The sequence below is a fragment of the Neopelma chrysocephalum genome, unplaced genomic scaffold, assembly GCF_003984885.1.
Source record: "Neopelma chrysocephalum unplaced genomic scaffold, ASM398488v2 Primary Assembly neopelma1_74, whole genome shotgun sequence".
NCBI lineage: Eukaryota > Metazoa > Chordata > Aves > Passeriformes > Pipridae > Neopelma > Neopelma chrysocephalum.
The window spans coordinates 177,510-204,740 of NW_020897735.1; the positions used below are offsets into that span (position 1 = coordinate 177,510).

The 27,231-nt window shown below is 53.7% G+C and overlaps 1 protein-coding gene across 6 annotated transcripts in view; it reads right to left on the reverse strand.

Annotated features, from left to right (window-relative positions):
* Window positions 1–27,231, reverse strand: part of RGS3 (regulator of G protein signaling 3) — a 93,391-nt gene that overhangs the window by 39,591 nt on the left and 26,569 nt on the right. For 5 of the 6 annotated variants that reach the window (XM_027687768.1, XM_027687766.1, XM_027687769.1 and 2 more), the window contains 7 exons: window positions 22,384–22,465; window positions 21,587–21,692; window positions 21,003–21,339; window positions 20,242–20,281; window positions 14,899–15,086; window positions 13,252–13,335; window positions 4,930–5,041 (listed from right to left, as the gene is read on the reverse strand). In XM_027687768.1, coding sequence (XP_027543569.1) covers window positions 4,930–5,041; window positions 13,252–13,335; window positions 14,899–15,086; window positions 20,242–20,281; window positions 21,003–21,339; window positions 21,587–21,692; window positions 22,384–22,465 — 949 coding nt within the window. Of the gene's footprint in view, window positions 1–4,929; window positions 5,042–13,251; window positions 13,336–14,898; window positions 15,087–20,241; window positions 20,282–21,002; window positions 21,340–21,586; window positions 21,693–22,383; window positions 22,466–25,617; window positions 26,037–27,231 lie in introns of those variants that run through there. The other variant, XM_027687772.1, reaches the window with a different exon arrangement.

A 27,231-nucleotide genomic window follows, 5' to 3' on the forward strand; every position in this document is an offset into this window, starting at 1 on the left:
GCCCCGGCCTTTGTGTGTGCCCAGCCCTGGGGGAAGCAGCTCCTGGCACTCATCAGCCTCACAGGAGGACACGAAGCTGCACCAGCACAGGGTCACCTCAGCTCCAAACCAGGACAGCCCATCTCCAGGAGCTGCTTTGCTCCTTCACACCACTCTGCCCTGCACCAGCTCTGCCCTTGGCAGCAGGCAGCACCACAGGGCTGCAGCTTTCCTAATGCCCTTAATGAGCCCATTATCTGTGCCATGAGATCAGAGCTGCAGCCTGGGCACGGCTGCAGATCCCACTGAAAGCAATGTCAGCACAAGCTCTGCTTCATTTCAACAGCCTGAGCTGTGCTCAGTGGGAACAGGCTCTGCACAGTGCTGGAAACACCCTGTTCCCCAGAGGAAAGCAATTCTCCTGCTGCAGGCAGCAGCCAAAGGGCAAGATAAGAGCTGTGACCCACTGAGGGACTCAGGTACCTCTTGAGTCACCCCATGGGCAGCATGAAACCCATGAAGAAGTGGTCTGGAGCCCTTTGCTGGGTGTCTCTTCCATCTGCCCTTTGGAGGATTGCAGGTTTGTCTCCACTGCCAGCTTCACTTTTAAAGCACATTGCAGGATATGGGCTGGAAAACCACTAAGGGGACACCGGGGCACTGTGTCACAGCAGCTGCTGCAGCACAGCACCATGAGCAACCCCTGCGTGTTCCCAAAACCTTCCCTGTGCTCCCCTGGGCTAGCTGAGGGTCAGGGAAGCAGCCTGGCCCCAGGGTTGCCCCTCCAAATCACCACTTCCAGAAGGGGAGCAGTGCTGGACCCCTGAGAGCACGTGGTGAGCGGGCCTGGCTGGGAGCCCATGTCTCACCTCTGCACCACAGAACACCACTCACTGTTCCCCAGGGCAGCACCCTCTCCCATAAACCCCAGCAGGACCATCAGGGAGCACATTTTTTGCCAAGCCCAAGTCTCTGATGGGAGCCATGGGAGGATTTGGAGGCAGGATCTGACCCGTTGCTGGCACACCAGGAGTCCACCATCCCCTTCTGCTGCTCCTCCTTCCCGAGGGGTCAGCAGCACCACACCCAGCTCCTCAGCCAGGCTCTGCTCCTCCCTGCACCAGGACCAAAGCTCTCCAGGTTGCCTTGCAAGGCAGATTACAGAAGACCAGCACATCCCAGCCATGTTCCCTCAGGAGCCTGAGCCATGTTTTCCTGGGTGATGTGAGGAACAAGTCATCCTCGGTAAAGAAAGGTGACAGTGGGGTGTAACAGCCCAGGGAATGACCTGCTTCTCTTGGGCTCCTGTTGATTCCTTCTGGTTCTGACAAGGTCCAAATCCATCAGAATTAAGTTCCCTTTCAAATTCCTCTCCATTGAGCTATGAATTTTGGCACAACCTCCACAGCCAGCAGCTCCTGTTCCCTGTCCCTCCCAGACTCGCTGCTACACGTGGCCAAGCAGCCCAGTGCCTACAGGACACACAGAGCAGGGAGCCACTCTAGGCCAAGGAATGCCTTAATACCCATTTTCTCCCAGTAGCTGCCTTTAGGCAGCACAAAGGGAGGTCAGAGACTGCCCAGCCCAGCAGCTGGGCTGGAGCCAGGGCCGAGCCCTGGAGGCTGGAGGGCGATGGCAGAGCCAGGAAGGGCAGACCCGGGTGCAGATTTCACCACAAACCAGGTTTGCCAGGATTCCTTCCACAGGAGCGTTTTCAAGTCTCCAAGGGGATCAGGCTGGAGCACCAGAGCCTGATGTGCCCTGGAGCCATGGGACAAGCACAGAGACCATGAAAAACATGGAGAGAGGTACAGCCTCACGCCACGGAGGTGGCAGATGCCCGGGCTGATCCAGGGCTCTGCTCCCCACGTGTCTTGTGACAGCAGCACAGCACATACTGTCAGCCAAATTCAGGGAAAAACTAAAAGGAAATAAGCAGGATTAAAAAAAACTCACTTGAAGATATTTCCTTCTCTTCCTGCTGTGCTGTGCTGGGGACTGGCTTGGCTTCCAGAGCAACGTGAACCGTCCCTGTGCCAGGGCGTGCTCAGCACCCAGAGGAGGGTGTGAGCTCTGTGGGGACACATCCCCCTCTCAGCTAAGCCTCGTCCTGCACACCCACACCGACCTACACAGCTCCCAGCACAGCAGCAGCTCCCAGCACCGCCCTGGCTCTGCCACTTCCCCCTGCAGCCCATGGAAAACACCCAGGATTTGGGTGGTGCATGTCTGGTGTCAGGTCAAAAGGATGGGGGAAGAGGGAAGGTGGTGCTGCTCCTTTGCAGCCTCTATGCAGGGCCCAGGGACCTGTGGCAGTGCCCACAGTGAGGGCAGACACCCTGACCCCCAGATCCTCCCATCTGCTCCGGGCAGGGTGCTGGGGGGGGACAGAGGGACCACACACACACCCCTGGCTGCCAAGAGGGGACAAGCTTGTCACCCCCTGTGGCACAGGTCCCTGGGGAAGCGTGGCAGGGTGCAAGCCAGGGGTGCTTCCCAGCAAGGAGAAGCTGTGGCAGGACAGAAGGGCTCACAAACCACTCTCTTGGCCTGTCTTGGAGCTGTAAGACACAGCAGGTTGGGGTGCCAAGGACAGCAAAGCAGCACATGAGAAGTCCTTGTTTGCAGGATCCTGGGTGGAGACGGGGGTGCTCATCCAGCTGCAAACATGAACACTCCTCTGTGTCCCAAAGCTGAGCACACCCACCCAGGGGGAGCAGGATCCCAGTGAGGCAGCGTGGAAATTCCCACAGGATCTGGTGAGGAAGCCAGGCCTGTCTCACTGGGAACCTTGGCTGGCGTGGGGCTCATCAGCAGTGCTGGGCTTCTAAAGCAGGAAGACAGTGCATTGTAAAGCAGATCAGGCTGATTTGCCTTCGCCCAGCGCAGGAACAGGAAACAGCACAATGGTGCTGAGCGCACCGGAGATGTCCCAATTGTTGGGGCAGCAATACGCCTGTTCCTATTCATGTGCCATTCAGGAGAGCAAAGGGAAGCCCTGCCAAAAGGGACACACATCTTCTCGCTCTTTGAAGCAGCCCTGCCCAAAGCAGGAGGGCTTGAGCTGCCTGAACAGCAGCTGTGCTGGATTCACGGTGTACGGGGGCAACTCGGTGTTGTAGGGACCTACATCCCCTCTGGAGAGGCTTGTGAGGCTGTTCCAGGTGTGATCCAGCCAAGTAATTATTGCAACAAGGAAACCAGTGGCAGAAAACTGCTCACAAAATCCCCGTGTGTGCCTGAGGTGAGGAGATGTTCCTGTGCCCAGCTGTAAACAGACCCTGGTGTGCAGAGCCAGGAGCAGCACCAGGGAAGCCGATTTCTCCAAGCAGGTGAACAAGAGCAGAGTTATTCCCCAGCCTGTGGGAGCAGCCAGGGGCAGCACACACAGGGAGCAGTCACTGACCACGAGCACTTCAACAAGGAACAATTTCTTTTGTCCCTTTCTTAGGAATCAGCAGCGCTGAGAACACACTCAGCAAACCCCAGGGAAGCTCCAGTGGATTTTCTCAGTGGTTCACACCGTGGTGCCCCATCTCCCTCATTGTGTTTCTGCCCCCACCAAATAGGTCAGGGAATTCATCTGGAAGCAGAAACGTTGGAAATGAGAAATAACAACTGAGAGGAGGCCTGTGGTGTCCAGCAAAGCACTGCAGGTCCCAGCACTGAGGCTCAGAACAACGTGGGGCACGTGGAGAGGCACAGCTCATCCACAGAGCTCATGGCTCAGATGGGAAAAGTCTTGGGAAGCGGCAAAATTCATCCACAAAATGATCCCTTTGGAGAAGCAACCCAGATCTGGATTAATTCTTTCTGGTCAGGGCCACAGGACTGCATGAAGACATTGGCTCATCAGTTCCAGAGTAATTTGGGTTAGAAGGGGCCTCTGGTGGGCTCTGGAGTCCAACCCCCTGCTCAAAGCACCCAGATCAGGGCACTCAGGGCTGTGTCCAGTTGAGTCCTGAGCATCTCCAGGGATGGAGATCCCACAACCTCTCTGGGCAGCTCAGTATCTGACCAAGCTCATCACAGGAAACTTTTCCTTATAACAAATCCCAATTTCCCACGTGGGGTCCCAGTCCAGGAACACCCACTGCCAGGGCTGGAGGAGGAGCTGACACAGTCAGGGAACTGTACATAAAACAAGCCCATACCCAAAAAACAACCACACCAGAGAAGGAACAAGGTGAGACTGGGCCCAGGGCCAAGAAGCGGCTCCACTGTAGCAAATAGGATGTGGTACAGCAATTCACTCTTCCTCTTTTGATCCCAAGTAGCTAAAGGGCATCTCTTGTACACTTCAACTTGAAATAACCTGTTTTGAGCCACTCCCTGCCCTAGAAGCCCTCTCCAAGGCCTTGGTGGGACAGGAAAGGTCAGCCAGGATGGAGAGAGCCAGGGCAAGGTCCCAGCCCTGCCCTGAGGGCAGAGTTTGCTCTTTCCACCCCAGTGGGGTTGCAGAAGGATGGATGCACAGGGGAAACCGTGGGTGGCTGAAGCGAGAAGCAGCAAAGTAAAGGTCAGCAGGGCTTGGCCAGTCACCCTTGGAGCCAATCTCTGAACTCCCTCGAGGCACCACGGGGGAAACCTCAAACCTTCACTTCCCTTTCCCAGCCTCAGCCAGTCCCTGCTGCAGACAGGGTGACACCAGCAAGGGCAACAGCCCCCACAGCCAGACCCCCAGCCCCAAATCCTGAGACATGCACCCAGAAAGCCCTGGAAAGGGGGGCTCCTGAGGTGTCCCAGGAGATGGAGCTCCCAGGGATGCAGGGATGGGAAGGGTGATGGTGGCCCTGCACCCCTGGAAGGATGGTCTGGAAGCACCAGTTGGATGGTACACACTGGGAGCAGTGGGATAGTGGAGGGCTATCCTGCTGCTGGCCAGAAACCTTTCTAGCTAGCAGCCAGAAAATTCCCCAGCTGTCTCCAGTTGCTGCTGCAGGCACTCACCCTCCTGGAGCTTGACACTGTGCAGGTACAGAGGGTTCCTCAGCACGTTGCAGCGCCCAGGCTCGTCCTCCTTGGTGAAGAGCAGCAGGTCTGAGTAGACAAAGAGGGTCACCTGGAAGCACAGGAGCAGCAAAGAAGCAGCTGTAAGGAATCCATCTCTTGGCACTGAGACAGTGTCCTGGAAGTGTCCTCCACCCTGGGGACACGCACCAGCCACAACAGGCAGCCCAGGCACCCCTTCCCCAGGGGCTGATTTCTGCTGCACCCCGTGGGGTGCTCCCAGCCAGCTCCAGGTGAGGCTCCCCTCCACTTACTGAGGCTTGTGGAGTCCTGTGACAGGAGGGATAAACCTGCCCGACAGTTTAACTCCACACAAACACACCCTCTCTGCTCCCTCGTGTCACTTCCCATTTACATAAGTTACAAATCAGAGCAGGAGGAGGGAATTGTTGCTGACTGATCCCAGCACACTGGAGAAGCTGCAGCCTAAAAGCAAATTTGGTCGTCCCGAGCACACTCACGAAGGAGCTTCTCACTGTTCTCCGTGAGAAAATATAATTTGGCTTTTACAACTGCAGGACCCACGAGAGCAGCTGCAGGGAACAAACCTGACACCTCTGAACCACACCATGGGTGGAAAGGAAATGCTGACCCCAGTGTCTGCCCAGTGCTGTGCTCAAGCAGTGACTTGAGTGCCTCAGGAACTGGGAGCTACTCCAGAGCAGTGGGAAAGGTGAATTTTGTTCTGCTCTGGCTCTTGCCTGAGGTCCCCAGTTCAATCAGTACAGATTAATGTGACCTTTAAAATCAGAACAAGCTTCTGCACTGTACTGGAGATCCTTGACCCCGGAGCCTGCCAGGGGTGAGCAGCTGGGTGCATTCACTGGGCCACAGCCAAGGTGAGAGCCTGTCCTGCCCTCCAGCAGGAGATGGGGGCACACAGAAACCTCAGAGGATCCCAGAATCACAGAGTATCCTGAGATGGAAGGGACACACCAGGACCATTCAGTCCAACTCCTGGCCCTGCACAGACACCCCAACAATCCCACCCTGTCCCTGAGAGGATCATCTAAATGCTCCTGGAGCTCTGGCAGCCTTGGTGCTGTGCCCACTGCCCTGGGGAGCCTGGTCAGTGCCAACCACCCTCTGAGGGAAGAACCTTTCCCTGAGATCCAACCTGACCCTGTTCTGACACAGCTCCAGGACATTCCCTGGGTCCCATCCCTGGTCACCAGCAATGCCAGGCAGTGGCTGCAGCCTGGCAGTGGGCACAGTGCCTGGCACAGGGGGCACACTGGGTGCCAGACCAGCACGCTGCCCAACCACTCTCAGCACCCACCACAGGACACAGGTCCTTGGGGTGCTCCCCAAAATCCCCCTCAGCAAAGGGAAGCTGCTTTGCCACACCAGGCCACAGCAAGGACGGGTTTGTGGCCCTTTAGCCACCCTTTTACAAAAGCAAACAACACCCCAGGGGTGTCCTGGGGGCTGTGGGGAGCGAGCACTGCTGCCACCACCGAGTCCCCCTGGAGAGGGGACCCTGCCCCAGACAGGGACTGAGTCACTGCTCCCAGGGACAGCTTGTCTCCGTGCCCAGCAGCTGATGGACACACGTCCTGAGGAGGACAGGCTGGGTAACAGCCATCACATGGGGCTGAGTCTCACGTCAGGGCAGCAGCTCCTGGCTCTGAATCCAAAACCAAGCCCTTGCCACAGGATTTCTCCTTGCAGCACAAATTCGTTTTTGTGGGATTCTCAATAAGCACAAAGCTACTGGTGGAACTTTAATTGACAGTGAAACCAGGGAGGGGCTGTTCTTCTCTGTGTTGTTTGGAAAATCCCTCCCTCTGCTCTCAACACACTGCTGGCCTGGTGCCCACATCCACCCTCTTCATTCCTTCTGACCTTGTTATTAATACAAGGAATAACCGAGTACAAACTGCACTACAACCTTCATCCCATGCCCACCTCGTGCCAAAAGGTAACTTTTCTGGGACATGTCTGGTGCCACCACCGGTTCCTCAACCCCAAAAAGAGATGTTCAGGGATTTTGAGAAGAGCAACCCAAAGTGGAGGAGATAAAAGCATGATCAGCAAGTGGTCACACTGGAAATGGAGGAAAGGAACTTAAGATCTACTACTCACAGAAGTTTAAAGGGTAGAAAAAAAGATTAGGATCAGCAGGAAAAAGAAAATCACTTCAAAACCAAGCAGGTTTCGATAAGGAATCTTGGAAACAGAATTACATGAAAAGTATTTACAGGTAACACTGGGCTTTTATGGGTAGATGGGACGGACTGAATTCAGGATGTAGAAGATAAAAGCACACCCAGTGTGGGTTATGTAGGAGCATCTCTGAGATGCTGCTGCCAGGAGACACTTGGTCTTAGAGCAGCTCCACACAAAAGGGTTGACAGAGGTCCCTCTGCTCCCCCAAGCTGCAGGGGGAAAAATGGGAGTGCCCCTTCCAGCCACAGAGACAGAGCCAGCCCAGCTCACAGAGGGGGAGGCTGGACACAAACCCCACCTGAGAGCTGAGCACAGGGAAACTCAACTCATGGGTGGCCGTGGGGCAGCAGGGACAAGGGGGGAGTCACGTGGAGCTCTGCCCTGGGTTGCCACCACTGCTGACAAGCTGTAACCTGTCCCTGACAGCCCTGGGCAAACAGACCCGGCATCTACCCCGAAAAACCACCAGGCTCGTAAAAGCAAAGAGCAAACAAACAAGAAACACAACGTCTGAGTTCACCCAGGCAAGACACAGAACCCACCAGAGCTGCTCCTTGGAGAGGCAGAGTAGCTTTGTGTATTTCCCAAAACTGAGTTCCTGCCCCAAAAATCAGAAATCCAAGAGGTGAGAGGATGGAAGGACTCTCTGAAGACAGGTGGGCACCCCTGTGCTCTTGCTGGACTGACCAAGGCCACATGGAGATTGTCACAGACCTTCAGGGGGATGTGAACAGATTTCACAGGGAGGAAAAAAAATGCCCTCAAAGGCTGACCCTGATGCCTCCACACTGTTTATCTCGGTGTGCTCTGCACCACAGCAAACAGCAAAGCCTCTTCTGCTGAGAGATCTGACCAACTACAGCACAGAGCTGGCAGAGCCCTTTGAAGTGTTTCCTGAAGGAAATCAAGAGACATTGAAAGCCTGGAGGGAAGGTAGGAGCAGTGGGCTAGTGTGGCTCCCAAGGGGAGAGCAGGAGACAACCCTGGGAATGTCACAGAGCCCTGCCCTGGGCAGGAGGGAGCCAACAGCACACCTTGGAAAGCAAAATGTGGGAACAAAATCACTATGGAAAGGTGCCTAGAAGTGAAGCCTTGAAGCCAAAGTACTGTCACATTCAAGCTTAAAAATAGTTAACTCCCTTCCTAACCCTGTCCTCTCTGCTCATCCATGCACAGAGAGCCCCCAGCAGCTGGGTACAGCAGGGAGCAGGGCTCACATCACACCTGCAGCAGGAACACGGGAAAAGGGGATCAGGGATCCCTGACCAATTGTCCCTGTGCTTGGCAGGGAAAACCTCAGCCTGGGGATTCTTCCCAAGTCACCACCCTCCCTCTCTAGCCACAGTCTCACAGCAGTGCCCAGCAGAACAGGGAGATGAGGAAGCAGAGGCAGGGTTTGTATGATAGAGCTGCCAGTTGCCATGGGAGAACGTGGTGATGATCACCTGCATCTCAGCTGGCCAGAGAAACCCTATATCCTGGTGGGGAGCTCTTGGGACAGGTATCACCCCAGGACTGCAGGTATCCACTCCAGGACTGAGCCACACACATTTGCTGTTTGCCAGTCCTGCATTCTTCTCAGAAAATTGTGTCCCATCCCAAAAGGGAAACTCCAGTGCTACCAGTATGAGGGGTGTGTTTGCAGAGCTCGTGTGTCCCCATTAGTTCAGTTGAGTTAAATGGAGAAAACTTGCTTAATCTTCCTCAATTTTTCCAGCTCTTGATTTATCCTTGCAGCCTCATCATCCTATACCAAGCAGGCATCACTGCTGGACTCATCCAGCCAGGAAGGACACAGCTCCCACGTGTAGGGTGGGGTCACCCAGTCCCCTACTCAGTGCTCCCTGAACCAAGGCTTCCAAGTCACAGCCTTGCAGCTGGGGCAGATGCTCATATCCAGGATGGCTCTCCAGAGATGGACATGGACTTTCCCACCCTCCAGTGACACATCAAAGCCTTTCAGTCACTGCTTTCCATGCTACAGCCCTTAGTCTCTAAGCATGACCTGTTCCTTTGCTCCTGGATTTTTCCTTCTGGATGTATTCATATTAAATGCACGTTCTCCAAGACTTATAGAATCATGGAATCACAGAATATCCTGAGTTGGAAGAGACACACAAAGATCATTGAGTCCAATCCCTGGCCCTGCACAGACACCCCAGCAATGCCACCCTGTCCCTGAGAGGATCATCTAAATGCTCCTGGAGCTCTGGCAGCCTTGGTGCTGTGCCCACTGCCCTGGGGAGCCTGGTCAGTGCCCAATCACCCTCTGGGGGAAGAGCTTCTCAGCAGCCTTTTAGCCCACAGTGCATTTATTTACCCTCTTTTATTGCCTCACACATTATTTTTTTCTCCAAGATTATCAACATGGAATCCAAACCCTCAGGAAGGAGCTGAAACGCTCAGTCAGGCTTTGAGGAAGATAAACCACCACACTTGCCAAAAGGAGCTCCATGGTGAAGGCTTTAGCTGTCAACCTTGACCCTCGACCTGCCTTATCTGGAACAAATATTCTTCCATCATGGACATCAGGGGTGAGCACTGAAAACCTCAAGGGGTCCCACACCAACCCTGAGACACTGAGCCAGCAGTGGCTGTGCAGGTGGGGAAATGGTGTGAAAATCAGGAAGAGGAGGATATTAAGTGGTAGTGAAGAAGGGACAGAGCAAGTGGGACTAGTGTGATGGAGGGAGGAGGTAAGTGTAGGTTTCTGCCATTCTCACCCAAATGAAAGTGTCTAAAAAAGGCTGAAAATGAGCTTGAAGCACTTGTACCAGTGAGTAGGGTTTGGCCAAACTCAGTCACCCACCAAACCAGGGAGCTGGAGATGCTGTCCCAGGACAGGAGTGCTGGAAACTTGCAGTGCAGCATTTGGGAAGAGAGAGGGGAAGAGAGAGAGGAAGAGAGGCAGGAAAGCTTCCTGCTCTGCAGAGAAGAGACCATCCTGGGCATGTCCTCCAGGCTCTGCAGAGCCAGGAGTTTCAGAGCTCAAGGGAGGCCCATCCTGACGTGCAGACCCTGCCAGGAGGGCAGAGAGGAGAGCTGAGAAGGGGGTGAGCATGGCCCACACTGTGCCAGTACTCCAGGGTTTTGGAAAGGTGCCTCCAGGTCCATTAGGGATGGATCAACGAGGCCAAAGCCCACGTTGGACACCTCGCGCGCCGTCGCCGGCACCACGCTGGTTCCTCTGGCACTCCACGGGCTGGAGGGATTTCAGGAGACCATAAAAGCGGGAATTGCAACAAAGTCTAGACAGGATGTGATTAAGGCCTGAATAAGGATTGCCCCAGAGGTAAGGTCAGGGAAAGGACAGATCCTGGCAAGCCTCCAGAGAGATAGGTTGAGTCCTTCGGGAGGTGGGAGAGCGCTTGCTCAGTGACAAGGATGCAGTGCCTGGTGTGGAAACTGCCCCAGGGAGAAGAGTCTGGGGTTTGGGGAAAAAAAAGAAAGAAACAGGACCTCCATCTCCAGCCCCTGCACCCAGACCCTCCTCTCTGGAGCCACTCAACCAAAGCAGATCCATAACAAACAGAGAGCAGTGCTGCAAACCATGGGAGCAGTGCTCCAGCTTGAGAGAGCCTGGGTGGGAAGAGCAGTGGGAAAATGGAAAACTACACGGAGCAAAGAAGACAGGACTGATTGGAAACAAGACAGCCTGTCCAGGGAGCAGAGAAGGCTGGAGAGGGAAAGAATTCGAGTCCAGCAAAGAGAGAAGTCAGAGCCCTTGTGCACCAGGGGAGGCTCCATTGAGTCCAGGCCATTTGAGGTCTTGCTGGGTCCAGAAGTTCAGGTCCTGCTCTGCTGCAGAAGGGGAATCTGGCTTTCCAGAGGGACCTGCCCTGATTCCTCAAAGCTCCACCAAGCCTGCCATGGCCCTGCCACACACTCAGACACGAGACAGCCCTTCCCAAGGGACACAGCTGATGTCCCAGGAGCTGCTCCACTGCCAGCTCCCGCCAGGGCTCAGCACCACGGGCTGTTTCCATCCACCACATCTGTTTTTCCACTCTGCTTACTCACCCCCTCCTGCCCTGCCCCTCTGCCAGGCTCACCCAGACACCACAGCCCTGAGGCACCATCATTCCCAAATGCTGTCTTACATTCCTGCCCAGCACCCTGCCTGTTCCTGGCACCAGCTCCAGAGGGAAATTCTCTCCCAGCCTCCTGCTCATCCCGAGGGCATCTTAAGCAAACAGAGTCCTTTCCCTGAGATGTTCTCCCTCTGATCCTGCCCACAGCCAGGCCTCTGAGGCGGAGACAGAACAGAACCTCTCCTCCAAACACTCTTGTCCTGGGGTTTTCCATCACCCCCACACACCCACATGCTCCACCCAGGCTGCAAACAGCATTAATTATCCATAATTATCCCACATTTGGCTGCTACTGAGATGTAAGGAAGCACCTCCAAACCACCCAGGAGAAGCTCCTTGACTTCAGCTACTCACTGTATTCCCAAGCCATCCAGCACAGCAGTGCCACACAACCAGGTGCTCCCTGGTTTGCATTCCTGCAGGTGCCCAGAAGGCCCTGGGCAGCACAGGGCAGCAGGACAGACAGGGGAGTTATTCACAAGTTAGTGCCAAATTTTCTAATCAATCATGTAATTTTTAATGTACTTTGATGTACTTTCATGTACTTTTTGAGAGGGAAAACAAAGTGATTCAGGTCAAGGCAAGGGATGAATTATACATTGAAAACCAGAGAGAGAGAGAGGAGTCAACACACTCCTGTACTGGTTTGAACTGGCCAGTGATGGGAGGTGGCTTTGGGGTTCTGCTGTTGGCCACCCACAAGGTGTTACCCAGAAACTAAGATTAGTGAAGTAAAACTTCCTTTGCAGATCTGTGAAGATGACACATCGTTCACTGTAACTAAATTCAACCCAAAATTACTCTCTACAGTGGGGAGATTCCTGAAACAACTCCAAAAGAAACCAGTGAGCAATGCATGGGTGGGCTCTGCCAGCTGCTGCCTCCTCTCTCCCAGATTCCAGGGATTTGCAGGCTTTATAGTTGGATGCAAGTGAAGCCAGCAACAATTGTGATCAACACATCCAAACTCTGACAGTTTGGATGGTGAAAGTTGTCCCACCACAGGTGCAGCATGAAGCCAAAGCTCCACTGATCCCCCAGATTTCTAACAGCCCTACAATAACACGGCAGGAGAGCTGAAGCAAGAAGAGAGGAATTTGGACAGGACATGTGACCTGCTTTAGGAACTAAATTTCAGAAAACCCCTGTAGCAAGTTCTCTGTCTGGTTCTAGTTCTGGGTTGTGGATTCCTCTTCCCTAGGGATGTTCCAAAGCCATCTGTGCCCAATCCTGAGTGACTGTTCCAGGGGATCCTGCCTGAGCAGGTGGGACTGGATGACCTCCAGTGGTCCCTTCCAGCCTGAACCATTCTGTCCTTTGATTCTCTAAACTGGTACAAAATATCCTTCAACTCCCTCCTCCTGAGTCTGCTGGGCTGTCACTGACATGTATTTGCCACGTGCAGTTTACTCTCTGGGAGCCCAAAGGAAGACAAGAACAAAAGTTGATTTCTAGTACATAAGAGTTTTGATATTTATTTAGTTTATCCCACAATAAACCTACTACACGTTTTTCCAAGTCTCATATTAATATAATTACTGCACAATTAAATATTTCCCTTCTCAATGTAATGAGATGTCCCTTCCAGTCCCTTCTCAAAGTCGCTTCCAGGGCCTAAAGGGGCTCCAGAAGAGGTGGAGAGGGACTTTGGAAAAGGGACTGGAGGGACAGAACAAGAGGGAATGGCTTCCCACTGCCAGAGGGCAGAGTTAGATGGGATATTGGGAAGGAATTCCTCCCTGGGAGGGTGGGGAGGCCCTGGCACAGGTTGCCCAGAGAAGCTGTGGCTGCCCCTGGATCCCTGGAAGTGTCCAAGGCCAGGTTGGACGGGGCTTGGAGCAACCTGGGCTAGTGGAAGGTGTCCCTGCCCACGGCAGGGGGTGGAATGAGATGAGCTTTAAGATCCCTTCCAACCCAAACTATTGCGATTCTATGGTTCAATCTCCTACATGAGACAGCAGGAGAGCAGGTTTAGAAAGCTCAGACAGCGTGAAAACCTTACCTCTGTAGTCCTGTTCCTGCTCTCGTGAAGAAGCAGCTCCTCCGACAGCAGCAGAGTCCGGGCTGGGTTGCAGAGATCAAGGGGCTGTGTTTGAGAGGAAAAAAAAAGAAAAGAAAATGAAAGAAACAGTCAAACCTTCCACTGACAGTGTGGTTTGCCAGAATAACTTTCCACCCACCAAACCCACTTGGTCTTCACTTCAGGCTGTAACTCATGCAGGGAGAAGCCACCCCACACTGAGGTCACAAGGACACGAAGTCTGCAGTCCAGCTACACGAGAAAACAAAGCCTTCCACTCACACCCACGTCAACCCCAGCTGTAAAAAGACAACCAGCCCTTGCCTCTGTACAGGGACTGCTCTGCAAGGCATGGGGTGCTTACGGGTGTTTTTCAGCAGGAAACACAACCACAGTGGTGGCACAGCAGGTTCTCACGTCCCTCAGACACGAATATTTGTGATGTTAGGGATTATTCTTGCAGTAAATTAAAGCAACTTTGAGAATTCCTGTCCCTTCTCATGCCACGGTCAGCTCCCCACCCACCACCTTTTCTGTGGAATGGTGGAGGAAGGGACAGGTTCAGGTGTCCTGAGGGCACAACCAGCCCGGGACCACTCTCAGGAGCAGCAGAGACAATGGGAACAGGGCCTGAAGCACGAGACAGTGCCAAGTAAAAACCAGCTCCTGAAGTGGCAGAAACCCCCCAGTCTCCATCCAAGACAAGTTTTGGGAGCAAGGAGGCAGAAGTGCCAGTTGTGTTGCCACCAGAGGCAAACCACGCCCAGCCAAGGCTGGTGAACACACCGGTGCCAACGTGAGCAGCCATTCCAGTGCCACTGGGAGGATGGGGCTGAGCACAAACCTGCCCCAGTCCCACACTGCCCCAGGCAGCCCCTGCCTCAGGCTGGAGTGACAGGAAACACAAGCCATTGTTTCAGCCCAAAGGAAGTCACCAGTGTGAGCTGAGGTGACAGTGCCACTGCTGGTGCCAGGGGAGGATGGAGCCCTGGCAGCTCAGAGACGAAGGGATTCATCAGCAACACGCAAAAACATGGATTAGATGAGTTTTCTTGGGGTTCTGGCCATACAAAGGACAGGATAAAGGGCACAGAGGGAGTTTTAGAGCTACTACCTCCAAATTCAGGGCTGTTCTCTGAAAACAGCTCATGGAACAGGGGAAGCAGAAAATTCCCTGTCAAACCATAACTGCACACTAACACATCCTTGTCCACGACTTTAGTGTTGGCCACCAGCTAAACTAACACCCCTTCATTTGCACACTCTGACAGCACAAAAAACCCTTGGGAAGGAACCACATTGATCTGCAATCACAGAGTTGGTTGCTGAAGCTCAGAAGCCAGGATACCTTCTCCTGACTGAAGCAAGCACCGAGAACCAGATCTGAAAGCTGAAAAGGGAAAAAACTCCAACAGAGAATCAGTTGGGCAGGACACAGTTCCCTTTGGGACAGTCCCCAGCACTGTGCTGAGCACAGCCAGCTCCAGAGGAGAGCTGAGCATGAACGGGATCCGTGCACTCATGGAAGATACTGCTGGGATAGAGATCCACCTTGCAGGGCAGCCTGGACCCCACGTGCCCTGCTGGGCCCTGATCCCATCAGTGACACCTCATTCCAGCTGCACTCACCTGCACAAAGATGGGGAACACCAGCACTTTGGGGGCCAGGGTCACGTAGGTGCCGTAGGAGTGTGGGATGTGGGGTCTCACTATGGTGCAGTTCTGGTAGTTCCCGTGGCTCTTCATGGACTGCACAGTCTTCATCAGCCTGGATTTCCTCCCAGACCCCGTGTGGGATTTCCCTTTAGAAGCATTCCCTGGATGGACAGCAGAGGCAGAGAGAAACTCAGAATGAGGAGGGAGCTCCTGCATCGCTCTGCCCGCTGCCAGCTCGGGGTCTGCTCTCCCAGGCTGGAGGAAGCATGGAAAACCTACAGGGAACAGCTGGAGCCAAGAGCTGCAGGGAGAGTCATCACTCTGCTATCAAAGTGTCCCAGGGATTCATGAAATAACAGCACTGATTTCATTTTCTCTTATGCAAAGCAAGATGTCCCTTTGCATTTCTGCCCAAGAGCTGCTCAGTCGCTGGACCAAGGAATTCCCTGGATCCCACCAAGGAGTTCCCTGGATCCCACCAGCAGCACAGACACATCTGTGGACATGCAAACAAGACCCCAGGGAAGGCACAGCAAGCTCTGCCTCAGGCCAGCACATCCCACCAAATGTTCTCCCTCTCTACGCTGCCCTCCTGACAACCCCTGCAGAGCTGCCTCCAGTTCCAGGGTCCCCAACACAAGAAGGATGTGAAGCTGCTGGAGCAAATCCAGAAGAAGCCACAAAGGTGCTCCCAGGGCTGGAGCCCCTCTGCTCTGGAGACAGGCTGGGAGAGCTGGGGGGGTTCATCTGGAGAAGAGAAGGCTCCGGGAGACCTGAGAGCCCCTTCCAGTGCCTAAAGGGGCTCCAGGAGAGCTGGAGAGGGACTTTGGAAAAGGGATGGAGGGACAGGACAAGGGGGAGTGGTTTCCCTCTGACAGAGGGCAGGGTTAGATGGGATATTGGGAAGAAATTGTTCCCTGTGAGGTGGGGAGGCCCTGGCACAGGTTGCCCAGAGAAGCTGTGACTGCCCCATCCCTGGAAGTGTCCAAGGCCAGGTTGGACGGGGCTTGGAGCAACCTGGGCTAGTGGAAGGTGTCCCTGCCCATGGGTGGGACTGGATGAGCTTTAAGATCCCTCCCAGCCCAAACCAGTGTGTGATTCTGTGATATCTGTCTCTGTCTGGGCACACACTGACTCCTGCACAGCTTTGGGATCCAGTGCTTTGGAGGAAGAGCTGTGGAACTGTTACACACACCTCCCTCTGCAGCACTCCAAGTACAAATTAAGAAACACAGAACAAACCCAAACATGACTTTAAACAGATATTTTGGAATCACAGGAGCACCGAGGAGCTTCCCACCATTGGGGAATATCTGCCTGCACCACTCAACTATGACCCTCCTTTTCAGGGAGAGGAAAACTATCCAGGGTGGGGGGAAAAAAGAAGAAAAACTCTGGAAATTTAAACATCAGAACATTTTTATCCACACAAGCCTTGACTGCTCTGGATTCTGGGCATGGGAGTTAGCAAAGTGCAGGAATGTCATGACATAGGGCACTGGCTGGTGGGTTAATCACAAGATACTGAGAATGGAGGTGTCAGAGAAAAGACAGAAGTTATAAACACATTCATGCCCATGGGATCAGTCCATGCCTTTCCAAACTGCTCCCAGGGATGTGATGATTATTCAGACATGGGGTGTATTTATAAAGGATGACCTCACTGTGCATGAGGCTGTCACACCATCCACTGTTTTTCAGCATCACATTTTGGTGCTGGAAACAGTCCGAGCAGCCTGACTGGTGTTTCACCCTGTCCCTCTTCCCTGCACAGAGCTGTTCTCCTCACTGAGAGCAGGGATTACACAGAACATTTCCTCTGCACTCCCACCTCAGCTGGTCCAGCAGAGCTGTGACCTTTCCCAACAAGCCAACACCAGCTTCACACCTGCCAGTCTGCATCACTAGAGGCCAGGAGACACAAGGTGGGATGTCAAACCAGGCCCAGAATCTTTCAAGAAATTGATAATCCTGTGACTAATTGCATTATTGATAATCATCAACAATTATCCTTGTTCCCTTGTTGCTGCTGCAGGGCTCAGTCCTTCTGTCCCCCACTGCTGTCCCAATTGCTGCTCTGTAGGATTCCCAAGCCCTTTCCTCCAGCCCAGAGGAATGGATGGAATGCCTTTGAATACATCCAGCAAGCTCCCACCAACTTTTTTGTGAGACTCCACCTGCAGAGCTGCCTCCAGTGCTGGGGAACCCAACACAAGAAGGATGTGAAGCTGCTGGAACAAATCCAGAAGAGGCCACAAAGGGGGTTCCCAGGGCTGGAGCCCCTCTGCTCTGGAGCCAGGCTGGGAGAGCTGGGGGGGTTCACCTGGAGAAGAGAAGGCTCCAGGGAGACCTGAGAGCCCCTTCCAGGGCCTAAAGGGGCTCCAGGAGAACTGGAGAGGGACTTTGGACAAGGAATGGAGGGATAGGACAAGGGGGAATGGCTTCCCACTGCCAGAGGGCAGGGTTAGATGGGATATTGGGAAGGAATTCCTCCCTGGGAGGGTGGTGAGGCCCTGGCACAGGTTGCCCAGAGAAGCTGTGGCTGCCCCATCCCTGGAAGTGTCCAAGGCCAGGTTGGATGGGGCTTGGAGCAACCTGGGCTGGTGGAAGGTGTCCCTGCCCCTGGCAGGGGTGGAACTGGGTGATCTTCAGGGTCTTTTCCAACCCAAACCAGCCTGGGGTTCTATGATGACCTTGTCAGTCCAGCCCTGGGACATGGGGAGCTCTAGAGATGCTTTGTCTGGACTGAACCTCCCCTTTTCCCAGCAGGGATGAGGTGACAGTGTCAGTCCTGGGAGCTGGTCCTGCAGGCACAGCTGGCCCTGAGCACCCAGAGGCTTTGGGGGGTGATCTGCTGTGCCAAGGACAGCTTTGTGTGTCCTTCTCCCCAAATCCATCCCACTGAGCCAGGACGTGGCCAAAACATGGGATCAGAAGCAGTGAGGAGCTGCCAAGCTGCTGCCCATGGGGCTGCTCTGCTCTCAGGTGTGCTGTGAAATATTTCCCATTAATGGCTTTAATCCCTCAGGCCCAGGGGCATCAGCTTTCTCTGGTGACCCCAAATACAGTTTTGGCCATGCCTGATGTCCCCAGGCCCACAGTGCACATCTCTACTGCCATACATGGACCTCCATCACCACAGCAGAGGGACTTACCCTGCTGTGGAGAGAAAACAGGACAGGTCTGTGTTCTCCCAGAGCCCTGAACCCCAGACCATGTCCTGCTGGGCACCAGCAACCTGTGCTCTGTCCTAAAACTCACAGACAACTACTCCAACAGGAACTGGATGTCTCTCTAACTAAAAATTCATGTCTTTTTCAAAAGAAGCCCCACTGACAAATCAAAATCAAAATATTTCCTTCCTCCCTCCCTCCTGAAGCTGATGAACTGAGCCAGCTCAAGTCCTGCAGGCAGCCCCCTCCACTTGGATTTAACACATCCAGGTGAGAAGCTGGAGCTTCTCCCCCCACAGGGATGTCCCAGGAACAGGCATGAGCAGCTCCTGCAGCTCCCTCTCCCAGCAGAGACCCCCAGCATCCCTCCCTCCCTGCAGCCAGCCAGGAGCTCCTGCTCCCACCACAGCAGCTTTCTGCCCTTTTCTGGGATACCCAGAACCTTCCCAAGCAGAAATGAGCCAAAACACTCCTGAACATGGCTCAGGGCAGATAAGGTCTCGTCCAAAGCAAATAAATGAGCCTGCCCACCATTACATATTCTATTAAGTATTAGGAAATAGTGCATTTTCTCTCAGATAAAGGCAGCAGAGCCAGCCAGCACTGGGGTGGGAAGCCAGCCTGGCTGTTTACTGCTGGCTTTAGCAGCTGCCTTTGCAGGGGGGGCCCTGGTGACCTAAAAGGTTGTTTCCACCTCTAAGTGCATTAATCCTGACATTTTCCCTTTTCCCTTTTTCATGGTTGCACTGCCAGATAAAATCAAAGCACAAGAGACAGCTCAACACAGGGCAGGTACAATCTGTCTGGGCTGTTCAGGATCTGTTTTTCCTCTTGTCCCTAAATCACCTCACTTTATCAGAGGAATCCATCACCTGAACGAGTCCTAGTTTTGCACCCAGCCTGCCCCAAGTGTCAGCTCCTGTCACACTTCATCCCTGCCCAGGTTAACTAACACCTTCCTCCTTTTGAAGACTTAACATTAAATAACTATAAACAATACATAAAAAGTCCAAAAATTCTTATGGGAAGAAGCCCAAGTCTTTCAAATCACACCCCACTGTAAGAACAAGGCCCCACAGTCCAGCTCATCTTTTCACAGGATCCACAAACAGCAGGAAAGAGCTGCAATTATCCATGGAACAAAACATCCCCTGCAGCAGAGTGTGGAAAACTCTGCTGGCTGCAGAGCTCCAGGGCTGGGAGCACCCAGGGTACCCCTTGGACCCACACTGCTCCCTCCTGCTGCTCAGCACCCCCACCATGGCTTTGGCAGCCCCACACTTGGCTTTCTAAGGACTCTGCCCCACAAGGGCAGCACAAAGTTTTCCAGCTGTGCCCTCACCAGAGAGGGACTGCTGAGGGACAGAGACTCCTGCAAGATCCCAGTGAGAAGCTCAGCTCTCCCATGGACGTGCAGCTCATCCCAACAGGCCAGGGTGCAAGCACAGCCTCCCAAAACCCCCAAATCAACGAGCTGACAACAGGTATTTCCACATGGACCAGGATTCCTGCAGTGCCCAGCCCTGCCACACACCCAGCCCACTCTTCCCACAAGCCCAACCACACCTGGTGCTCCAGGAAGAGCCAGCACACCTGTCACAGGTATGTTTTATGCTATGAATTTCTGTTTCAAAGGTTTTTTTGAGGAGAGCTGTTCCAGAGACTGCCAGAGACCTTGCAGCAGCCCAAATCTGGCCGAACAGCCTGCTCTCCTGCTTGTGCCAGTCTGAGTCACAGCCACCCTCACTCCCTCAGGACTGAAGGGAACCTCAAAGCAGGGATTAACCCCCCCCAAAAAGGCACCATGAACGAGAAGGGAAACACGTCATGGAGGGGTCCACAGACAAGTGTGGGGAACCACAGCTGTTTGCACTTTCACACTTCGTGCTTTCACCCTGCCCCTGTTGGAAAGTCCCCACCACCAGCCCTCTGTGAGCTCCCACACACCTCCTCACCAGGAGGTGCTCCCCTCCGGGCTCAGGGAGGGAAGATGACCCTACCCAAAAGCCTCAGGCTTCTGCTGCTGTCCTAAAAACATGAGGGACCCCATTGCAGGGCTAAAGGAAAGGATTTGACAGTGCCAGAAAGACCTGCTCATCTGCTGGGTGCTCTGAGCAGCATTCCCAGCACAGGGACAACTTACCCCCAGTAGTGTCGTCCTCTTGATAGACAGGCCTCAGCAGCTGTAAGACACAACCCAGACAGGACACAGTCACCTGCAGCAGGACTGAGGGACAATTACAACAACCAGCTGCACATTTTAACACGCCAAACCCAGCCAAGCCAAAGCGCTTCAGAGAGGGCAAAACCATTTTATTGCCCCATTGCCAGCAGAAAATGAGACTTGCACTGTGGTCTGTGCAGCAGAAACACTCCCCATATCCTTCCCATACCCCAGGAGTGAGCCCTGAGACAGCAGGCCACATGGAATCATGGAATAACCTGAGCTGAAGGGACCCACAAGGATCAGCAAGTCCAACCCTCAGCCCTGCACAGGCCCATCCCCAAGGGTCACACCCTGTGCCCCAGAGGATCAGCCAAACCCTCCTGGAGCTCTGGCAGCCTTGGGGCTGTGCCCACTGCCCTGGGGAGCCTGGGCAGTGCCCAACCAGCCTCTGGGGGAAGAACCTTTTCCTGAGATCCAACCTGACCCTGCCCTGACACAGCTCCAGCCATTCCCTGGGTCCTGTCCCTGCTCACAGGGATCAGAGCTGCCCCTCCCCAGCTCTGCAGTCCCAGTGGGAAATGTTTTAGGAAAACGGCAAAAGCTCCATCAAGGGACACAGGAGTGGCTTGTAAAGCTGGCACAGGCCCTTGCAAACACTTAGAGATGACACTGGTAGGACCGAAGCGGGGCCCAGAGAGGCCCCAGCGCACACAGAGCCCACGGGGACACAGCCCTACCTGGCTCCCCGGGTTCAGGGGCGTCAGGATGATGTAGTTCTGGTCGGCGGCCGAGGGCACCCGGGACAGGGCTGGCAGGGTGTTCTGGCCCCTCTTGCCCAGCTCGGTGTACCTGTCCCAGCCGTTGAGCAGCAGCCCCTCGCTGCTGTCGCACAGGACGTGGCAGCTGCGGCGCTGCTCGGCCGCGGGGCCCGCGCTGTTCTTCTCCCGCTTGTGCGGGGGGCACTGCAGGTCGTAGGTGGACTTGCAGGAGGACCTGCGGATCATCCCCTCGGGGCCTGCCTTCACCTGCGGGACCAGCCTCCACACCAGCAGGATGATCTCAGTGGGACAGTTCCTGCAAAAGGTGGAGCAGAAGGGAGTGAGGCGCCCACGTCACCCAGCCGGTCCTTCCTCCCTGTGCCTCTGCCCCTGTCCTGCACGCTCCAGCCTCTGCATCCTTTCTCCTGCTCCAGGGAATCCTTTCCCAGTGTCCTGTATCCCTCAGAGCCTTCCCCTTCCCGTAACCACTCGAAGCTCCTGCCCCGAGCTCCCTCAAACCATCTCTCCCAGAGCCCTGCCTGCTGTTTTGGGTGAATACTCACCGGATTTCATGAGCCAGCTCCACACATTTCCAGTGCTCCACAGGCTGCTCATTCAGCTGCAGCACCGTGTCCAGCTGCTGCAGACCTGCCTTCTCTGCTGGGCCACCTGTGAGAGGCAGACAAATGCCAGTCACCTGCTGGACAGGGAGCTGAGTCGGAGGGGGAGAAGCCCTGGGGCTTGGAGACATCTCACAGCTTGCACCACTCACTCCCCCAAACCCCATCTGCTGCTCTAACACCCACACCTGGAAAGGAAGCGGGACAAGGTAACCTGGAGCTTCACCTTCCAGCATCACACACACACAGAGCACCAGGATAGAGCCACAAATGCTCTCCCAGAGCTACTGCAGGAACTTCCCATGTTTCCTGGGGTGCAGTGGGGAGCACCATGGTACAATGGAGACACCAAGGCCATCCCACAGATCCACAGCAAGAGGATCTACTCCAGCAACTCAGGGTTCCCACAGTCCTGTTCCCTCTGTGTCCTCTCTGACCCGCTCCCACCCCAGATACTTTCCATTGGTCTCCAAAACAACTGGACAGTTTTGAGAGTGGAGAGTGAAGGGAACAAAATATCTGCAAATTACTGCAAAACCCTGTCAGAATGATGACAGAGTTAACTCAGTGGCCTCTGACCTCTGTAGAGGCAACAGAGAATTCATTAAGTGAAGTTCCTCAGAGGGAACCAGAGTCCTGCAAGGCGTGGGAGCTTTGGAATCCCAACGTGCTCCAGAAGCAAAGAAGGAGCAGAGCCATTCATTCAAACCAAGAGGGACAAACATGATCTGATCTCTTACCAGAGTCCACGGCCTGCACACGGACTGGGGAGTCACAGCAGATGGTGAAACCAAAGCCATCACTCCCTCGAGGGATTGTGATCTGCAGGGAGACACCAGAGCCTGGTCAGTGGGAGAGCAGCTGCTGTGTGTGGTGGGTGAGCACCCCCATCACCCTCAGCCACTGCCCCACGGCCTCTGGGAACACAGGAACTGCCACAGGGTGAGGAAGATCTGAAGCCATTAGAGAGTGTCCAAAGGAGGCAACAAGGATGGCGAAGGGCCTGGATTTGAAGCCATGTGAGGACACTGAGGGCACTTGGTGTGTTCAGCTGGAGAAGAGGAGACTGAGGGGAGAGCTCCTGGCAGTTCCAGCTTCCTGGGCAGGGGCAGAGGAGGGGCAGGCCCTGAGCTCTGCTCTGGGGGGACCAGGGACAGCAGCCAGGGAATGGCCTGGAGCTGTGTCAGGGCAGGCTCAGGTTGGATCTCAGGAAAAGGTTCTTCCCCCAGAGGGTGGTTGGGCACTGACCAGGCTCCCCAGGGCAGTGGGCACAGCCCCAAGGCTGCCAGAGCTCCAGGAGGGTTTGGATGATCCTCTGGGGCACAGGGTGTGACCCTTGGGCATGGGCCTGTGCAGGGCTGAGGGTTGGACTCGATCATCCTTGTGGGTCCCTTCCAACTCAGCATATTCTCTGGTTCTGGGATTTTGAGAAAGAACTGTCCTGGGGAAGGGCTGTCACTGTGTGACCCTCACAAACAATGGGTCTCTCCCTGCTGCAGCCAAAGGGAGGCAGAAAAGGTGCTAAAAAGCAATGCCAAATCCAGCCAAAGATCCATGGAATGCCACAAAAGGAGTGTTTGTTGAGCACACACAAGTCTCTGCTCCCAACTCTTGCAAGTGTAAGGAAAGGTCTTATAAGCCATTAGGAAGGAAAACCTGGCAGTGTGGCTCTAACTCTGATTTCTAACACAACTCCTGTAAGCAAATTACTTGAACATTTCATTTCCTGTTGGATAATACAGAACAAGCAGCTCTCCTCTGCTCTGGAGGAGACTGTGAGGCTCAGCAAGCTCCTTCCTCGAGGCATCTGTGCTGGCCCAGGCTGTGTGCATCACCCCCTCCCTGGGCTGAGTGTGTTTTCCCTTGCTGAGTTTGGAGAGGATGGATGCTGTGTTGATTTAGACTCATTTCTCCCCCTGATTCAAGGGGCATTGAGCTTATTAATGAAATTATACTTATTTTTTGACATTGGCTTCCAGCAGCAGCTCAGCATGACAGATCCTGTAAATACCTGATTAGCCCCCAAGACATTGATCAAGATGCTTGTTTTACTGACAGAGAAAAGAACATTAAAAATCCAACATCTGACCTGTATTATTTTGAGAACAAACGGTCAGAGAGATGAGGAATTCAGCAGAAGCTGCCAAGGGGGAGATCTGGCTCCTTGCTCCTTTACAAGTGCAGGGAGCTTTCATTTCCCTGCACCTTGTCCCTGCTCAGCATAAAATCAGGTTTCAAAAGAGAAACTGGCTTTCCCTGGCGAGATTAAAACATAGGTCCAGTCCCACCCTGCTGAGTCTTTTTATCTCTGGAGCTTGTTGGATCCTCAAAGAGGTGGTTCTGCACCTTCAAACCAACCTCTCAGCTCAGTCCAACAAGGACTGATCCCTGTGAGTCCCTTCCAGCTCAGGATATTCTGTATTCTATGATTTTACCTCCAGTGCCAAGCACAGGGGTTCTGAGCTCTGCAGCAGCTCAGGAGCCAGCCCAGCATCTCTCCCACCACGGAGACTCCACGGGCACTTCCCAGCCCAGGATTTCCAGGTCTCCCACTTCTCCCTGAGCTGGCTGGCTCTTGTCCCCCACCAACGGAGACCCTTCCCTGTGCCACTAAAGAGCAGCTTCTCCCTGATGGTTCCTTCTCCTCAGTTCCCACCTCCATGGCCATCACAGGCAGCTGATTTTTTGCCCATTTTTGCTGCTGTGCACAGAAATAAGAACTCTGAGCACCTGGCATGAGTGAGAGGTGGGTGGGTGGCAGGTGGGGAGAGACTCCAGCACCACAGAGGCTCATTGTACCCAAACTTTGTCAAAAAATGCAGAAGAAATTGTCAAAATAGAGCCTTGAGAGGGTCTAAGACACAAACCAGAGTCAGTTGTCATTAATACCAGGCAGAGCAACATTCCGGCATGGGATGGTCACTACAGCCCTGGCAAGAATTGGGCACTTTGGGTTAAACTGCTGCTTTTGAAGCCCCCAGTGTTCACTGTTACCCACAGCAGCTTTAGCTTAACCTGAAAGACGAGCACAGGAGTGCAGGGAGAAGCTGAACCTGAGCTGGGAATCCCGACCCAGACCACAGAGGGAAAACCTGTTTGAAAGTGCAGGAGATTGGAAAATGCACATGGAAAACCAGCACCTGGCATTGCACACCAGGCAAGAGAGAACTGCAACCAGCTTCTACAGAGCACAGCAAGCTGCTCCTCAGAAAGCAAGTTGCTGTTGGCTCCCAAATACACTAAGAGAGTTTAAAAAGAGACAGTAGCAGCCTGCCTTTCCTCTGATGAGGGGGAAATTAAGACAACACCCTGCAACTCAATTCTATTACTGTCACCATGCACAGTAAATGCATTTTATATTTAAATAAAATACATTCATATCAGAGTTACGTGTTTTAATATTATTTTTATATATAAATAAAATGTATTCATGCTGGATTTATGTATTTTGATACATACATAAACTTATATATATGTATGCATGTATATATATGTATATATATGTATATATATGTATGTATATATACGTGTATATATGTATATATATGTATGTATATATATACATACTTATACATATACATATATATGTATGTATATATATGTGTGTATATATAATATATATAAAATATATATATATATATAAAAATACCCCTCTATCCCCATTTCTCCACTGCAGCAACAGGCAAAGATCAGCCACAGCCACCCATCTGAAGATGCTTTCCTTATATTCCCAATGTTATAATTTGGGAATTATAACAATATTCAATTATATCCACACACATTTATATTAAATATTTGTATTAAATATAATTACATATTTTAACACATAAATTATAACAATAGCAAGTCGACACCCCAGAAGCAGCACACACAGAGCCCAGCAACGGCAAGAGAAGCCACAGACACTCATAAAGTCCTGCAAGGCTCCCAGCCCCACACTCACACTGCCCAGGGACACTCCTGGGAGCACAGACCTGCCTGTATCTGCGCTCCGAGCACACCTTGCACAGTCCATTGAAGCGGTTCATGGCTGGACACCCCAAACCCGCCGGCAGCCCATGAAAATCCAGCTCCCCCGGAGCAGCCACGATCCCGAGCTCCTCGTATCTCCCGAGTGTGGAGCGAGCCCCAGTCACACTGGCATGACCGCCCATGGGAACCCAGCTCTGGAGAAGAATGGCAGGAAGCCACCTTTCACCTCCCCGGCCCCTGCCTGGGCCGTGTGCCGCTCCACGATAAGCCAGAGGCTTCCTGAAAACCCTCACTGACAAGGAAGGGAGAGAGTTTTATATTAAAATTCCTGTCAACTATTTAGTATTCCCTAGTCCCCGCTCTGTTGATGTGGCTTTTGTTCCCGTGGCATTCTTCAGCCGCACGGAGCACTTTGTTATTGCAACGTTCTCACAAACACTCGGAGGATGTTTGAGCGGCGTTTCACAGGCACCGGCTGTGGGAGCTTCACTCCATTAAAGAGGCGACTCACACTCATAAAAAAATAAGAGGTTTGTGGGGTTTTTTAATAAAAAAAAAAAAGAAAAAGAAAAAGAAAAAGCAGAGTTTGTTTTTGAAAGCACAGCCCTAGAGGATACACACATCCCGACGGCTTTGTGCTCGTACAGTCACGGAGGGGGAAGCAGGGAGGTCAACTGAACTGCACTCCTGGTGTAATTTGGGAATTAAAGAGCAAGAGAAACTCTCAGCACAGCCACCAGCAGGGCACACAGCAGGGCTCAGCCTGCCTCGTGCAGCCCCACTGCCAGAGTTAGGCACAACTCCGTGGAGATGGGGTTCCAATTCCAACAGAGAAAAAAACCACCTTCCACACTCCTACATGGGGATGGAAAGTGGAGAAAAGGCTCGAGGGAACCCAAACCCTGGGTTCCCTCACACTGCAGATGGGGTGGCAGGGACAGGGGAGGCTGGGGAGGGAGCTCAGAAGCTCCAGCATTCCCAGGGGACTCCTAACGTGGAGCCATCGGAGGCACTGCCCGGGCTGCTCCAGGAGCATTGTCCCAGCACTGCCAGGCTGGAGTTGGAGCTGGAAGGAGGATCAGCCTTCCTTCCCAGCCACCACCTTTCAAGTCCGTGGCGACTGCCGGAGAGGAAGGGAGGAGAGGGGCGCTGGCTTTGTTTGTCCTGCTCAGTCCTGCGCCGTAAAACAAATAACTGCAAACGCAGCTGAGGGAAGCACAGAGCGGAATCCGGCCCAGATAAATCACGGGGCCGCCCCAGCCCCATTTCCGATGCGAACCCTGTGTTTGTGTTCCAGTTTCCCATCCTTGCCTTTCCTACAAATCACCGAGGTTCCACCAAGGGCCTTTCCCTTCCCAGAGCACACGGCCCTGGGAGGAGGAGAGGAGCAGACGCGCCCGGAGACACGGAGCCAGCCAGGGATGATCCCGTGGGCAGGCAGCCTGCCAGCCCTGCCCCACTGCTCCCAGGTGGGTGCCTTGTCTCTGTGTGGGAATATACTGGAAAAACCAGTCCCCGGGGCAATAGGGAGTGTGGGGGGATTACCCCACCACCCACATCCACAGCTGGTGCTGGATCAGGATAACAAATTCCCTGTAACAGCCACGGTGTGACAG